The sequence below is a fragment of the Opisthocomus hoazin genome, chromosome 9 (assembly GCF_030867145.1).
Source record: "Opisthocomus hoazin isolate bOpiHoa1 chromosome 9, bOpiHoa1.hap1, whole genome shotgun sequence".
NCBI classification, from domain to species: domain Eukaryota; kingdom Metazoa; phylum Chordata; class Aves; order Opisthocomiformes; family Opisthocomidae; genus Opisthocomus; species Opisthocomus hoazin.
In genome coordinates this window covers 30084070-30098975 of record NC_134422.1, presented here as the reverse complement: position 1 = coordinate 30098975, position 14906 = coordinate 30084070, and the positions used below count along the sequence as shown (strand labels likewise).

Below are 14906 nucleotides of genomic sequence, written 5' to 3'. Positions count from 1 at the left end.
GCAAAGGGCCACAGCAGCGCTGGGTCTGATGGGAGCCCCCGTTTGGGGAGGGGGCTGCCTGGGAAGGGGTGGAGCAGAGTAACGGGGATGTCATCTCTCTGGAAAAGCTGTGCCCAGGGGCTGGTCTCCAGCAACCTCTATTCCTCCGGCATGGACATCTGTGCCTCAGTTTCCTCTTGAGAAAATCAGGAAGCACAAACATTTACACAGTGAAAGGGCCCGGGGGAGGGTGCCAATGTCTCCACTGTTAGCTGGAAACCCTTGGGAAGCACGTGGTCAGCCTCCGGCCCCCTGAGACCCATGCAAAAGACGAGGGCCAGCTCCAGCATACATCCCCACAACGTGGCCACAGCAAGAGCAGGGGTAACAGGGGCCGTGGCATGGGGGTCTCTGCCGAGAGGAGGAACAGAGCCCTCTTTCTCACAGACTGAGCCGTCCACACCAGAAATGCAAGTTATTTCTATCCTTAAGGAAGACCTTTGCGTGGCGAAGAGGGCAGACAATGTTGCCTCTTTTTACTGCTGACCTCCGCACTGGCCTCGGCTGCAGCCGCGCCAGCTCCGTGCCCCCTCTTATACAGCCAAGGTGCCTCAGGGTGGCCGGGGAATGGGGAATTTCTGTTGTATTCATACCACGGTGACTTTGAAACCGCTGAGCTGTGGAGATAGGACAATAAGCAACAGAAATCCACAGCCTGAAGCTATCAGAGGCGAAAGGGGATGTTAACAGAGACTACCGGCCGCTGCTGCAACCCGGTGTTAGCATTCGCAAAGGTTTCTGCTTCAGTTTTTCTGGGACACCCTCCTTCTCCTCTACAAACCCTTCTGCTCCGGCTCTTCCAGGCAGCACAAGCCTTCCTGGGACTAATGGGAGACTTGTTATTCAATTCAGCATTAACCTACAGGAGTCAGGCCAGCAGCCCGCAGTAATAGCAGGATCCCGGCACCGCATTATGCAGCGCCTAGCTGGAGAGCTACTCAGGAGAGGCTGTTAATTGACTACCTAATGAAGCGGCCAGCTTTTCTGATGTGAACCTGTGGGGTAACACACAGAGGCAAAAAATACGGCCAAACACAAATCACAGCCTAACACCATGATCAGGGATAAGGGTGTACTGCGTTCCAACCAGCTTGAAAGACAAATAGGGAAAATAACACAAGCTCTGAGCTAGGGAGAAAATCAAAGACTAAACACAGAGTCAGGGGCCGTCCTCTAGAGACAGGAGAGAGACATAACTATGTCACTGCATTAGACAACAACAGTTTCCTCATGTGGGGCTCTTATCGCATTTGGCATCTTTGTCTACAGTTTGGCTGATACCAGCAAACACAATGATCAGGTTTTTTATAAGGAAGCTGCAGATAATCAAGAGGAGTCATGCTGGCTTCGGCAGCACGGCCCAGCCTGAGAGGAGACTTTGATGCCCAGCGCTGGAGAGCTCAGGCCAGCTCTGCCACACTGACTCACAAAGCCAGCAGCAGGGAGGCCGGACTAGCCAGGGCAGGCGGCTCTTTTGTCAGCCCAGGGACCGCTGACTGCTACCCATCAGGGGATTCAAAGCCTGGTATGCACGTGTTTGTATGCAGATTTCACCTCTCTCACACTGTGATAAGGCAAATTTAGTACAAGGTGTGGAAATAAATGCTCAGTTGAAAAGAGCTGTTTTTTTAGGTCACCTTTAAGAAAGAAAGAAGCTGCAGCCACACTGCCTTTACTGATGTGGACAATGACAATCCGATGACCTTTAAAGCTGGTGACACCCTTGCTGGCTACGCTGACAGCTCAAGAAGGAACCTTCGCCCATGCCTGCCTGCCTGCAAACAAAGGGCAGAGTTTGCTTGCACGGCCGTAGCCTTGCAGCCAGCACTGCCCACCGCCCGCCCAGGGAGCCCTGCAGGCGGGTGGGCTGGTGGTGCCCCCGACCACAGGCTTGTCCCTGCTCCTGTGCCAAAACCTGCCTTGCCACACTGGATTTCATGGGCTGTGGCTGGAAGAAAGCATGGCTATTTCTGGAGAGGATGGCTGCCGGAGGAGGGTAGGGGGGGTGGCAAAAGGAGCCCCAACACCACTTCAGACCTGACAGCAGCTCTGCAGGGACCTACACAGAGGGACACAAACCCAGCTCCAGCCTCCATCCAGCATCTGCCCTCCCAGAGCAGCCTTTGCTTCCTCTCTCTTCTGCCCAGCAGCAACAAAATCTCCTCTTCCCATGAGTTTGGCCCCTTGCTGGCTCCCACCCAGGCAGACAGGGCTCCTGCCTGCCATCTCTTCCCACAGCCACACTCAGCCTGGCCTGACCACCTCAGCCAGCTGGACCCCTCCACACTGCCCCGTGCCCTGGCTCAGGGCGTGGACCCGATGTGGGGACAGGCACAACCCAGCTGAGTCTGCTGGGCTCAGAGGAGGTGTGTGCAGGGAGAAAGGGGCAAGGGAGGATGAGGTGGGTCAGCAGTCTTCCCACCTGAACACAGGCATTCTTTGCCATCCTCCGTGCTGGCAACTGGCTTCAGCAAACCCCAACAGCTGGACAAACCACTAAACTCTTTCAGGACTAATCTGTATCCTAACCACTAACAAACAGCATCGGTGAGCTGGCTCCACAACAGCTCAATGGCCAGTTATACAGCCCAGGCAACCACCAGCAACAGCATTCTCCTCATCCACCTGAACCTCCAGACACCTGCTGTCCACGCTATTTCACAATGAATCTGGGGAGTCCCATTCCTATCCGCCTGCAGTAGAGTCTCCACATTCACATCTACCTGTGACAGGGTTGTGGGCTGCTTGTTCACCTCTGCCTACTGCACACATGGGCCAGGGCCCTTGGGCACTGGTACCTGTGCTCCCTGCCTTCCCTTTGAAGAGGCTGGATAAGCAACCCTGTTGTGCTCCTTTCTGGTTCTTCACCAGGCGTGGGCATTTTTCTTGTGCTGGATGCGATGACGTGAAAGCTGCATGTGTTTTCTTCCAACGCACCACCAAAGGAATGTGGGCACTGGGTAGGTGCCCGTATCCCCATGCAGAACACACTCTTGTTCCCTCGGCGCACAGGCACACCTCTCACCCGCACACAACAAAGCGGGTTTTATTTTCTCAAGCCTCCTTCTTCCCAGATACACAATTCTGGCAAATATTTAGACAGAAACACTATTAAAAGCCTTTGAGCAGCTTCTCCTTTCCTCAGTTATAGTTCCATGTTAAACAGAATTACGAATAGTTCCTCTCATATCTGCCTGGAAAGGCGCTGCCTCAGCCCTTGACAGCACTGCTGACAGCAGTCCCTTGAAAACCAGAGCTCCCCAGTTACAAACCCTGCTTTCAGGGAGAGAAAACACAGCGTCATTGATCAGCCCTGAATCACAGCTCCACAGGAGGGGGAGCTCCATGCGCTCCTAACTGAGGGACAATCCCCACTTAGCCCTAACAAGCTCCACACGTGCCAGGGAAAAAAGATACACATTTCTAGTCCTCAAATACAAGAGAGCATTTAACGAGGAACCCTGCTTTTGAAATGTTTTTGTTTTTTGAATTTTGAATGTTTTGAATTTTTTTGAATGTTTTTGAATTTTGAATGTTTTGAATTTTGAATGTTTTGAATTTTGAATGTTTTGAATTTTGAATGTTTTGAATTTTGTTTTCACAAAGTAAAAATGCTTTTTGAAATGTGTGCTCTTCGAAATGTGATGCAACAGACTGGCTTAAACAAAAAAAAAAGAAAAAGCTCCCTTTATCTCTGGAGACAATGCTAAAAATCATATTGAAAAGGTGGCCAAAGACATCTCCTTGTGAAGATCATTGTGGCAAACAGCCTGGGAGACAGGCACTGACTCAGACACTCACCTGTCTTGTAGATCTCGTAGCGCAGGGAGAAGCCGGCCCCTTGCCGTGCATAGTCCGAGGTGAACTTGATATAGAGAGAGGGGCCAGAAGAGATGATGGTAGGAGGTGCTATGTTCCCACAGTGCTTGCCCAGCAGGTCTGCTGCTTCACTGTCCCCATCTCGGATCTCGATGTAGTCATACCTGTGGAGGCAGGTGAAATGACAGTAAAACCATCTGTCAGGGAGATGCTTCAGGACGCCAGGAACAAACACAAAGCACTTCTTTATATCTGCATATTTCACAGAACATCTTTCAGACAGGTACCTGGGACTCTGTCACTCACACCACATGCTCCCCAATACATTTTTTCCCTTTTGTCTGTCTGGCTACATTTAAGTCCCTTCCTCTGTTGCTCCTCACATCATTAATTTATTGCACCCACATCCACTTCAGGGCCAAAATGCAAAATTTAGGACAAAATTTGCCTCCATTCCCACAAGATTCCTTCAGCAGGGGCGAATCCCCCTCTCCTGCGGCTGCTCTCTTTCGCTTAACTCTCTCCCTAAGTGCCATCACGCTACTTAGCACAGCCGGGTTTATTCGACTACTCAGGTGGGATTTGGCCAAGCAGATACCAAGCATTAAACAAATAGTCAATGTTCAATCCATGTAAGCAGGTAGCTATTTTGTGCACTGTCTGACACCACATTGGTCTTTTAACAAGCGTGGCCAGTACATTCACTTAGCACTTGGACAGTAATGCTGATCCTCTCCTATTAAGTGCTGTGTAAGAGCTGGGTGACCACATTCACTATTTCCTGATCTTTGTACATCCTGTAACTGCAACCTGCCTTTGCCAAACCCTACCTGGAGGTGCCCCACCTGCCCACTGGCATGGCTTCTGAGCATCTGAATGGTCTGGGGGAGGAATGTGTAGGGTTGGAAGAGTTGCCTGCTGGTGCAGAGACAAAAGCTTCTTGTGAAGTCTGGCTGGAAGGTGAAACTCCCACAAGTTTCTTCATATTTTCCAGGCCATGACTAATGGCAAGGTAGTATCAGACTGTGTGTCCTGTGAAGAAACAAACAGCTTTTACGTGAACATCTTGTTCTTCAGCTGCTTTCTAGCACCCGCGCTCTCGCGCCCCTCTTCTCTTCTCTGGCCAGCACGTTGCTATTTACAGAAACTGCCCATCTCTCTTTCACTGTTCATTCGCTTTGTATCAGCCTGTTTGAACAACATACTACAGCTCTTCTCACGGGGCCAGGGAAGGAAAAAGCATTTCCAGGCTGCCAGGAATCTGCCTTTCTTCTTTGTCATAAGATCTTCTGTTTGGGAATCGAGAGTTGAAAGGAGAAGTAACTTGCTGGATACAGAATGATCCTCATGTGACTCATTCCTGTTCTGCAAAGCACACATCGGCAGGCAACAATCTCAAAACAAACTTACAGGGACTCAGTGTGCTCCTCCACAAAGAAAGATGGCTCGGACAGCTTCGGTTTCACTCCTTTCTTGGACCAGATCAGGCTGAGAGCCAGAAGCAAAATGCCTGCAGATAAAATCCTGTCTATGTTGGACCAAGCACTTAGCTAGCGGCAATCACCCAGCCTTTAACTTCATTACGGACTCAGTTGGCTTGGCCAAGGTGAAATCCAAGAGGTCTTTAGAAGAGGCACACTCACAGGAAGAGCATTTGGCTTAGCTGGTAGGTGGACACACAGCAATGTAAATGAAGATCTGTTCCCTCTGCTCTCTATTCAGCTCTGTGTAGCTCCCTATCACCTCATGACCCCACATTACCCTGACACTGTCCAGCAGCACCCTGCGTGACCCCACTAATGTCCATCATGTGTGGCTTGATCCCACAGTCTCCCCAGGGAGGAGGAATATAGAGGACAGTGTTAGTGCTTCTTTTAAGTAGAATTTTTTCCTCTTTGTTTGTCTATTTGTTTAAAGTAGTGCTGAGCAAACACCAGGGACATTTTGTTCTCTAAATAACTACTTGCTTTCAGTGTGCTTGCAGCCTTTCCACATCCGAAGTACACATCTGTGCCGCAGGACTACTGGCTAGTAGTGAAATCACGACTATGTGGCAAAAAATTAATTTGGCAAAAACATGAATGTTGGCAAAAACCAGTTAATGGAGTGCATTGTAAAAGCTGCGATTTGCGTGGCACAGGCAGAGGTTAGCTGCATCCCAGGGAATCACATCTGTTTGTGTCCCCGTGGGGTTATAACTCGCCAACACAGTACATGGCTCCAACTACTTGACTGTAATGATCACAGCTTCTGCTGTAGCCAACACACCAAACATCTCAGCGCTGTCCACATGGCTGCTCAAACCACCCAGTGCTGTAGGAGCCCTGGCAATTTCAGAAGCAAATTCTGGACCAAGAAATATTTGCTTATTGAATGGGTGAATAACTTCCAATAACACAATTTGGGAATATTGCAATCTGCTCATGGGCAATCTGCAAATGGAAAATTAAAAGAATGAATCTAGTAAGTAAATCATCGGGAAATATTTGCCTCTCGGAATTAAACCCTGTTTGGCTTCATCCAAGCATCTAACTGAGATTTCTCCTACTGAAGCTAATCCTTAATAAATCAAATGTTACAAACAACTCAAAAAGCCCCTAGGAGAAGGTCAGGGAGTCATTTTTGCCAAATGTAAAATGAATATAAATGCATAAGAGTTTTCTTTCCTAGTTAAAAATCTTGGCCCAAGCCCTCTACTATTCATATGGCAAAAGTCTCTTTCTTCAGGTCATATAAACAGAGTGTGAACTGGGAGAGTGTTACACTCGGGAGGTAACTCCTGCCCAGATGAGCAGGAGCACCTACTTCCTCTCCAACACAGCAATTAAGCTTTAGGCTTTCCAAATGAAACACTAAAGATGGTTGGCCCAAACTGTGAAACTTCCAAACTTCAGCAAGCTAATCCCCACCACAGACTCTTTTGGTACCATGTGCTTCAGTCGTGTCCATGCCTTGGCCCACAATCAAACAAGCTGATAAACCTCATTCTTTTCATGCTGGGACCCTGGCCACATTAAAATCTAGTCTGGCTAGACCTTTGCTTCTGTTAAGCTTAAACATGGTTTCCAGACTTTGTTCTTCCCGTGTGAAAAACAAGAAGTAAAATTGGAAGGAAGAAAACCCAACCCTAGGGATGCTTTCTACTCTAAACATTTCATTTCCAGATAATTACAGACTCGGGCACAGTTGAGTGGGACACATTTATGCAGCGACGACATCCAAACTGTCTTGACCAGTGCCCTGCAATTTGCATTTCACTCATATAACCAAATCTGTTGTTTCGGCCAACATGTACCAACATCCCTGTGGGCTGACCTCTCCGGCATTACCTCCACTGGGCAAGCTGCCATCTCCAAGCTCATTTCATGGCCACTTCTCCCCATCTAGGCATTGCTCCAGTGAGTCAACCATAAATCTGTGAGGGCAAGGTGCAGCTTCTGTAACCCACAAGTATAGTCAACGGATTAATCAACTCTTCTTGCAGAGAAGGTGACTGCAGCTGGCTGCTCCTCCAGCAGCAGGAAATTTCCAGCTGCTACTTGAGTGGGAGGGCCAGCCCGATGGTTTGGAACCGCCTCAAACAGGGGTTTCCACCAGGGAGTTTTAAGGCAGGGAGGCAAAGCTGAAGTGCTTTAAACTGCCCAGACAATGGGGTGTTCAGAAAGGAGGGAAATGCATTGCTTAGAAGCTGTTCTTGGAGCTGTTTAACAGAATTAAATGGAAAACGTACCATGCTTACAAATATTGCTGCATTTTTATTAAAGATTTTTAGTAGAAAGTGCTTTGCCGATGTTAACAGAGCTTTTATAAACTAATTATAAAGCACTTCTAATGCCTGTATTACTCACGCTTGCTTGCTTGCTATTTCCTCCAGTCAACCCTCTCTGCTTCACAGTCTTTCCTTTCTCTCTGTTTTCCCTAAGTCACTTTGTTGCTGGCTCTCCAAACAAGTCTGCAAGGCACAATAAAAGCAAACAAGCCCCAACTGCAGTGATTATGAGAAGACCTCCACCTTTTCATTTCTTTTCTGTTGTGAAATAGCTAATCTGCTCCCTGGCAATTGAGCTGTGCTCCACCAGTGCCGAGGCCAGTGCAGACCTCCCAGGTGCCCACCCAGGCACTGGTGAGCTCCAGAAAGCTGTGAGCCAGCTGGGGAGCAGCACCAGAGACCCTGCGCCATTCCTCCGGGCGCTCCTCGCCTGAGGCACACAGCTCTGGCACAAAGCACAGTCTGGAGACTCGTACTGCTCCACACATAATCAACAGACTTATTGCCCTTCAGCCCTGGGTCCTAAGAGATGCTGAGTCCTTCCCACTGAAACATGCTTCAAGGATATTACAGGGACATTAGCTTAGGATGGGGAGAAACATGAATAATAAATCATTTACATGTTCACAGCCATAATGTAAGTCCTCTCCATACATAAACTTGTGCAAGCTTTGCCTCAAAGCCTGAGGAGGGCTGGCTCCTCAGACCAAGCTCTGACCTAGCTGGCAGCTCTCTCAGTCTCTTCCTAGAGCTATGATGTGAAGTAGGTGAGGGCTCGCATGCAGCCAAGCCCAGTTTCCAGTGCTTGCCAGGGCCAGAGAGAGTCGCAAGGCTCTAACCCGAACTTCCCCGATGCTTAGTTTGAAGCTGTTATTTATAGGCATTTCCATGGGGCTCATGACTGCACCTGGCAAACAGTAATGATGGGATCCTCGTGAGACCCTGGGAGGTGGGCAGGCAGAGGAGCAGTGGCTGGCCCAAGGTCACACAGGAAGCATGCAGCACAGCCAGGAATAGCAGCCAGCCTTGATTAGACAGATTATATTATATTGGAGGAGTCTGGCCTAGAAAGACAGACAAGTAGGTACTGACTGCTTGCCAACAACCCCAAGTTTGGGAATGCCCAGTGCTGACTTGAGCCTTTGAGACCCTGCTTGAACCATATGTCACGGTGTCTAGAATGCATCTGCTGAGGATAGGAAGAGAAACTGCAATTCTAGTGAAATCCAGCAGGTGTTAATACCTTGCATGTAGAGGGGCGAAGGCATGGGGACCCTGCTTAGCCACAATGGCAGCTAGTAAATGCAATAGTTCCTTTTGAAAAGGTGGCAGGTGGTTTGTTTTCCAGAAAATGTTAAAAAGCATAAGGTTTTTTAAACATCCTCTAAGAAAAGGCTGTTTCTTAGAAATGAAATAGCAGCTGTAGTATAGAGATGGTTAAGAAATGATGAACCAGCAGCTCTGTGTTTGTTTTGCAATCAAGGGGCAGCTAGGATTAATGCCCACTACATGCTAGCTGGCTTAGTTGATTTTTCTGTGTCAACCACCTATCTTCGTGCTCTTTCATACACCACCTTCAAACCAAATCCTTATTTCATGGGTGGTTACATTGTGAAAGACAAGAAAACTTATCTGTGATGTTTATACAATCTTGAGCAACTGCCGGACACATGCTTCAAAGGTTAAACAGCTACAGAAACTACTGGGGACTTTTAAATGTGGTGTTTTTTTTTTTTTATAGCCATGGTAGCAGAGGCAAGCACCACTGCTGTCTGATGAAACAAGAGCAATGAAGTTTGATCTTAGCTGCCAGCCCTTAATCAGTATAATTCATTATAAATACAGCAGATGAATTGGATTCTCCTTGGACTTGAACTGGTTTTACACATGTGTAACTCATCATTTTAAGGGTAATCACTCCTAATTTATACAGGGGTGAGAAGAGAATCAGTTCTCATAGACACAGATCCTGATACAGATTTGTGCACAGACCTGAAAAGCTTGTATCATGACTAGCTTTAGCTAACTAAATGTCCTCTGCTCTCAGTGGAAGCAGACTCCTCACACCCAGCTTGGGATGGGATTAATCATTCTTCTGCGCTGATGACAGAGGTAGTTTAAATCACTCTCGCTGACCAGACCTGGACTTTGGGTGGCTGAACATCGGAAAGATGAATCTGATCTCAGTCTGCAGCTTGTGGGGCCATTTTTGCCCATGCTGAGGCAAAAGATGCTCACAGAGCAGGCAGAGCTTGCCCTTGTTTTGCCCTGATGCGAATAACTGTCCCTGGCAACAGCAGAGAGAAACAGGCTATCATTGCTTTGAATCTCAAGGGATTTCACTGGATTTCAGTGACTACAATGACCAAAATCTGATGGCAGCAGGGGGAGAGCCAGACGGAGGGGAAGGGGGGAGGGCATAATTGCTTAGGATTTCTCAGAAGTTCGTTTTGAATTTGTTGCATCCAATTATGTCTTGTGTAATCACAGTATTCTGGGGTTTTGTAATCATTCCATGGTGCTTTGGATTATTTTCTTATCTTCTCAAAAATCTGACCAGAATTTCTGAGAAATGAGAAAAATCCAGTCATCCAGTCAAAAAAAAAGAAAAAGAAAAAAACAAGAAAAAAGAGACAGAGAGGCAGAGAAAATGACCCTAACAGATTGGAAAACTTCTTCAAAAATGCCTCGAAGACAAAAAATGGAAACTACAAATAGCCTCTATTTATACTCCTTGGGTTGTTTTCACCCCCATACAAGCACTGCTGACGGATAGAGTCTTTCAGCAGTTACTGCTAACTTATGCAGAAAAAAAAAGGTAGCCAAAATACATCTTGCAAAGGGAAGAATAAAACATAGCTGCAAACTGCTCCTGTGGCAAGATCTGATTCAGAAGGGAATTTCAGCTCCTAGCATGCTGCTGCCCTCCCTGAGAGGGGACAGCAAAGGCTCACCCGTGCTTTGCCGTTCATCCTCGGGCTGCCTTCTTCAAGCTGTGTTGCTAGATCGCTGCGGAAAGCCGCGTTGGAGTAGAGAAGTGCTCTCATCTGGGGCATGTCTGGAAAACCGTTCATTATATAAGAAAACAAGATGTGCTAATGTGCACTTTAGGGGTTTTCTTCAGGCTGTTATTCAGGAGTTACACATGGCTGTTTAATTTTGTTCCTGTCTCCAAAACCATATCTATAAATTCCTCACCCTTCTATCTTTAGCTGCAGGGGTCTTTTGTTGCAAGATGTCTTTGGTATTCTTTGGGGGGAAAAAATCATGGTGAAACCAGGAATAAAATATATAAAGCATGTTAAGAATAGCCCCCCTTTCCATGGCATTCTGCCTTCTGTTGCTGCTCTAAGGGAACTGAAGCAACTCACAACCTTTTCATACCCCAAAATGCAGGACACTTGAGAAAATGCATTTGCACTTTCCTCCTTCTGCTACAATCCATCTGTGGAAAAAATTAGACTTTGGTTTCTGTGTCATTTTACTGTCACCACTCACAGGCACTTGATCACTAAGACAAATAAAAAAACATATACAATAAAAGATAACAACCACAAGAGGAAAATTTACTGCCGAAAAGCAGCAGAGCAGGCAGAAGTCAGGGGGCAAATGCTCAATTTGCTCTCTTTGCAGTGGGGGGGAACAGGAGAACAGGCTCCCATCTCCTGATGGAATCCAGTTCCTGATGGCCCAAGCAACAGATGGAGAGCAGTTTGGGCCAGGCCAGCCCTGGTGGCTGAAGGTCTGGGGATAGGCTGGCAGGTGCTGATGAGGATTAGGGGACGCTCACATGCTCTACTGTGCTAGCCTTGCTCCCAGAGGAAAACACCCTCCATGGAGCCATAGTGAGGGATGCCCCATTGCACCTCGCTGGCAGGGCATCAGTCCGTGAAGAATGAAAGCGCTGGTAATAACCGGGATCAGATGGGAGCTTTGCAGCTTGGCTTTGCACATACCGCTCCTTTGCACTGGCTTTTTTCAGCACAAAACCGAAACAAACACCTCATTAAGCACCAATTGTGTAAAGGAGGTTGCAAGAACAGAGCCCTGACCAGCCCACCCTCATACTCCTGGCTGCCTACATCCCTCGTTAATGACGGATGGTCACCCCGGGACCAGCCCACCAGGGCATGGCTTTCTGACCCCGCAGTTTCTCAGACAGAGCCCGTTCACAGCCCAGCTCCTGCCTTAGCCAATGCACAAGTAAGCAAAGCTTTTCCACCAAGGTTGGCCTGCAGCCTCTGCTATTTGGGCACTTCCACAACAACCCAGCCACGCCAGCTTGTAGTAAGAGTGGTTTCTGGGGCAAACAGCACACCAAACCTGCCTGATAGCTCCTTGCAGGTTGTGTAGGCAGCACAGCAGCTCCTACCCCCTTCTCCCCCCAAAATATGGGCACCTGCAGCTCAACAGCCATCTGAACCGAGCCTCGCGGAGAGACTGAGCACAATCAATGCCTGGATGAGGGCGAGCACTGTGCCATGCACATATCACGCCTTGCTGTGCGTTTGCAGCAGCAGTGGCCTCCCACCCGGATCTCAGAGGCAGCTGTATCTATCTGGGGGCAAGGGAGGAGTTAGCTGCTTGCAGGGGCTGGCCCGTACCCCTACCCAGGGTGATCTCAGCCCTGCCTGGGACAGCAGGTCGGGGAGGCAGCCACACCGAGATGGGAGAGGGAGACAGAGATGAGGGAGTGGGCTGCTGGATGAAGCTCGTTGGTAGCTTTTCTCCTTAATGTGCGCAAGGAACAGGGGCATGGGCGCGCCCCTTTTTCTCCCACAAACAAGAGCCCTGCCACTGCTTTGTTCAGGAAGATTTTCTTTGAAGCAACCCTTTGTGTCACCCTCTTGCTCAGCCACGGCAGTGCATCTGCTTTGTCCTGCCAGCTCAGCCATGGAGTGTTTACAAGCCTCCCTCACCCTTCCAGGCTGTGGTTCAGCTCCATTGACACTGAAGGCAACAGACTCCTCTCTCGGCGTGTGATGAATCAATTACTTCCTCTGACACTCTATTACTATAGCCCTTACATCTCCAGATTGCAGATGAAAAGACAGGCTGAGAAGGGGGACAGGGAAGGGGAGAGGTCTCCTGAGGTCTCCTTCAATTGAGTTGTTGGACATCTGAAGAAATCCCCATCTGCCATATTTAAAGACACAGAGAGATGTTTTGCTCCTGAACGGCAGAAAATTCAGAGGGTTTTCACAAAAGAAAACCTAAGAAATCAAATGGGTCAAAAAACTTCAACAAGATGCAGTGAACACAGATCAATTGTGAGTCAGTCCCCTCTGCTGATGGAGATCCCACATCTTGTTCTTACCCACTATTGTCAGCCAAACATCAGTATTACCAAAGGCACAACGTGCTAGAGCCAGGCGTTACACCTTCCTTTTTCACTGCAAAATAACAATGTAAATGAAACCTCACACCAACACTCGCGGAAGAGGAAGGAAGCTGAGCACACGCCTCAAGCTCTCGTGCTGCCAGCGGTGGGGGGTGGGGGGGGGGCCTACTGCTTGTTGGACATCCGTCAACAACCACAGCTCCGAGTGTTCCCTGGAGGTTTCTAACACATTGAGCACTTCCCATGCAAACACCCTGCACGCGGCACAGCCTCGGCAGGCACAGGGCTGAGCACAGGGGCTCTCCCACTGCTGTTGTTTCACAATGCCCGAGCATCCCCGCCAGCAGGCGAGCGCTGCCTGTCTCAGCAAAGGGGATCTCCACCTCAAAAACCATGTCCTTCCTCACACCGACCACAATGTCTTCCGTACCTCTGCGAGAAGTGACATTCGGGGCAGCCAGAGCACACACACACAGAGGAGCCGCCCTGCCAGTTTCTGTGCCATTTGTAACAGGACTAAGTCTTTGGCATAGGATTCCTGCTGTCAGACCCCGCTGCTTCAGGCTCTGCTTCTAGCCATATCTTAAACAGTAACATCGCCATGTCTGTCTGACCCAGTGCCACTTTAAAACCACCACCATACTACTGGGCTGTGATTGCTCAGCAGCGCTGTATGTAGATCCCAAGAATTCCTTGGAATTCGGGGGCGGGGGGGGAAAACCTAACAAAAACCCCCAGGTTATTCACTTTTTCTAATGATCTGCTGATCTACTTGCTAAGCCAGCATAAGCAAGGCCTTTCTACAGTGTGTTTGAACTGATGTATCAAAGACAGTCGCTTAAAACATCCTAGCTGTGATTAGTGGACCATGACTGCTATTAACTTATAAGGAATTCCAGGATCACCAGACTGTGGTTTGCAATATATTATTACACTGCCATTCAACGGTGGTGTGCAGCAGCTTGATTTAAAGAAAACTGAGAACTAGTCTCAGGCTGAAAACTAACCTCCCCCAATTCTTTCGAATAAGCTCTGTGCTGAGCTCTGGCCAAAAGCAACCAGAAATTTCTTCTGTTTCCAGAAGAACTGCTCTTTACAGTCTGTTCTTTTTATTTTGCATTCATATTTAATTGCAGAATTCACACCCGGCCAGAAAAGGCTGGGAACGAACCAATCATTGCCTGCAGTGCTCTGACCTGCTCCTGTGTGATGCTGCTACGCAGCCGTCTTTGGAGGGGAGTCTGCAATGCACTGTTGCTATCTAGACTGTGTTTTATGCCTGCAGAAGCCCAGGTCTTCTTTATAGGGTGGGGAATTTAAAGTGATTTGCCAAAGCAGGAACAGTAAATCAATAGCAGGGAGAAGGAAGAACCCAAATCTCACAACTCCCAGCCCTGATATTGCTGGCGAGTCTGCCACTCCCCTGTTACAGCCTGACAATAGGGATGATATCCATTAAATAGGCTGCGTGTAGCTAAGGCAAACAGTTGCTCATTAAAAGCCTAAACCAGTTCCTGTGGAAATTAAGGCAAAACCTCCTGCTGCCTTTACTGGGCTTTGCATCTGGTGCTTAATAAAACAAGGGTAATTTCTTTAATATCTTTCTGGCACTCGCCTTACATTCACTAAACCTCCTAACTCCCACATCCAGGTGGCAAACCTGTGACACGGAAGAGCACTGCTAACCCTGCTGTGTGATGCAAAAAAAGCAACCAGGACTCATATCCCCACAGACATTTAGGCTCCTGTGACCCACCTGTTTGGGATAAGCCACCGTGAACGGTGCCGCTCAGTGAGCTGGAGCACTGTTGCAAAGACAGCCAAGGGCCTTGGGCTCTTTGCTGAAAGCACCAGCATCTCCACGCTGTGGTTATCATCTGGCTGCTTCAGTGGGATTGTTCTACTACTGTTCTATGGCATCTGCGCTAAGCAGGGTCA

General features: G+C 48.4%; 1 protein-coding gene across 4 annotated transcripts in view; it reads right to left on the bottom strand.

Annotated features, from left to right (window-relative positions):
• NRP2 (neuropilin 2) overlaps nucleotides 1-14906 on the bottom strand; it is a 90388-nt gene that overhangs the window by 56455 nt on the left and 19027 nt on the right. For 3 of the 4 annotated variants that reach the window (XM_075430056.1, XM_075430057.1, XM_075430058.1), the window contains exon 3: nucleotides 3841-4022. In XM_075430056.1, the coding sequence (XP_075286171.1) occupies nucleotides 3841-4022 (182 nt within the window). Of the gene's footprint in view, nucleotides 1-3840; nucleotides 4023-4688; nucleotides 4869-14906 lie in introns of those variants that run through there. The other variant, XM_075430059.1, reaches the window with a different exon arrangement.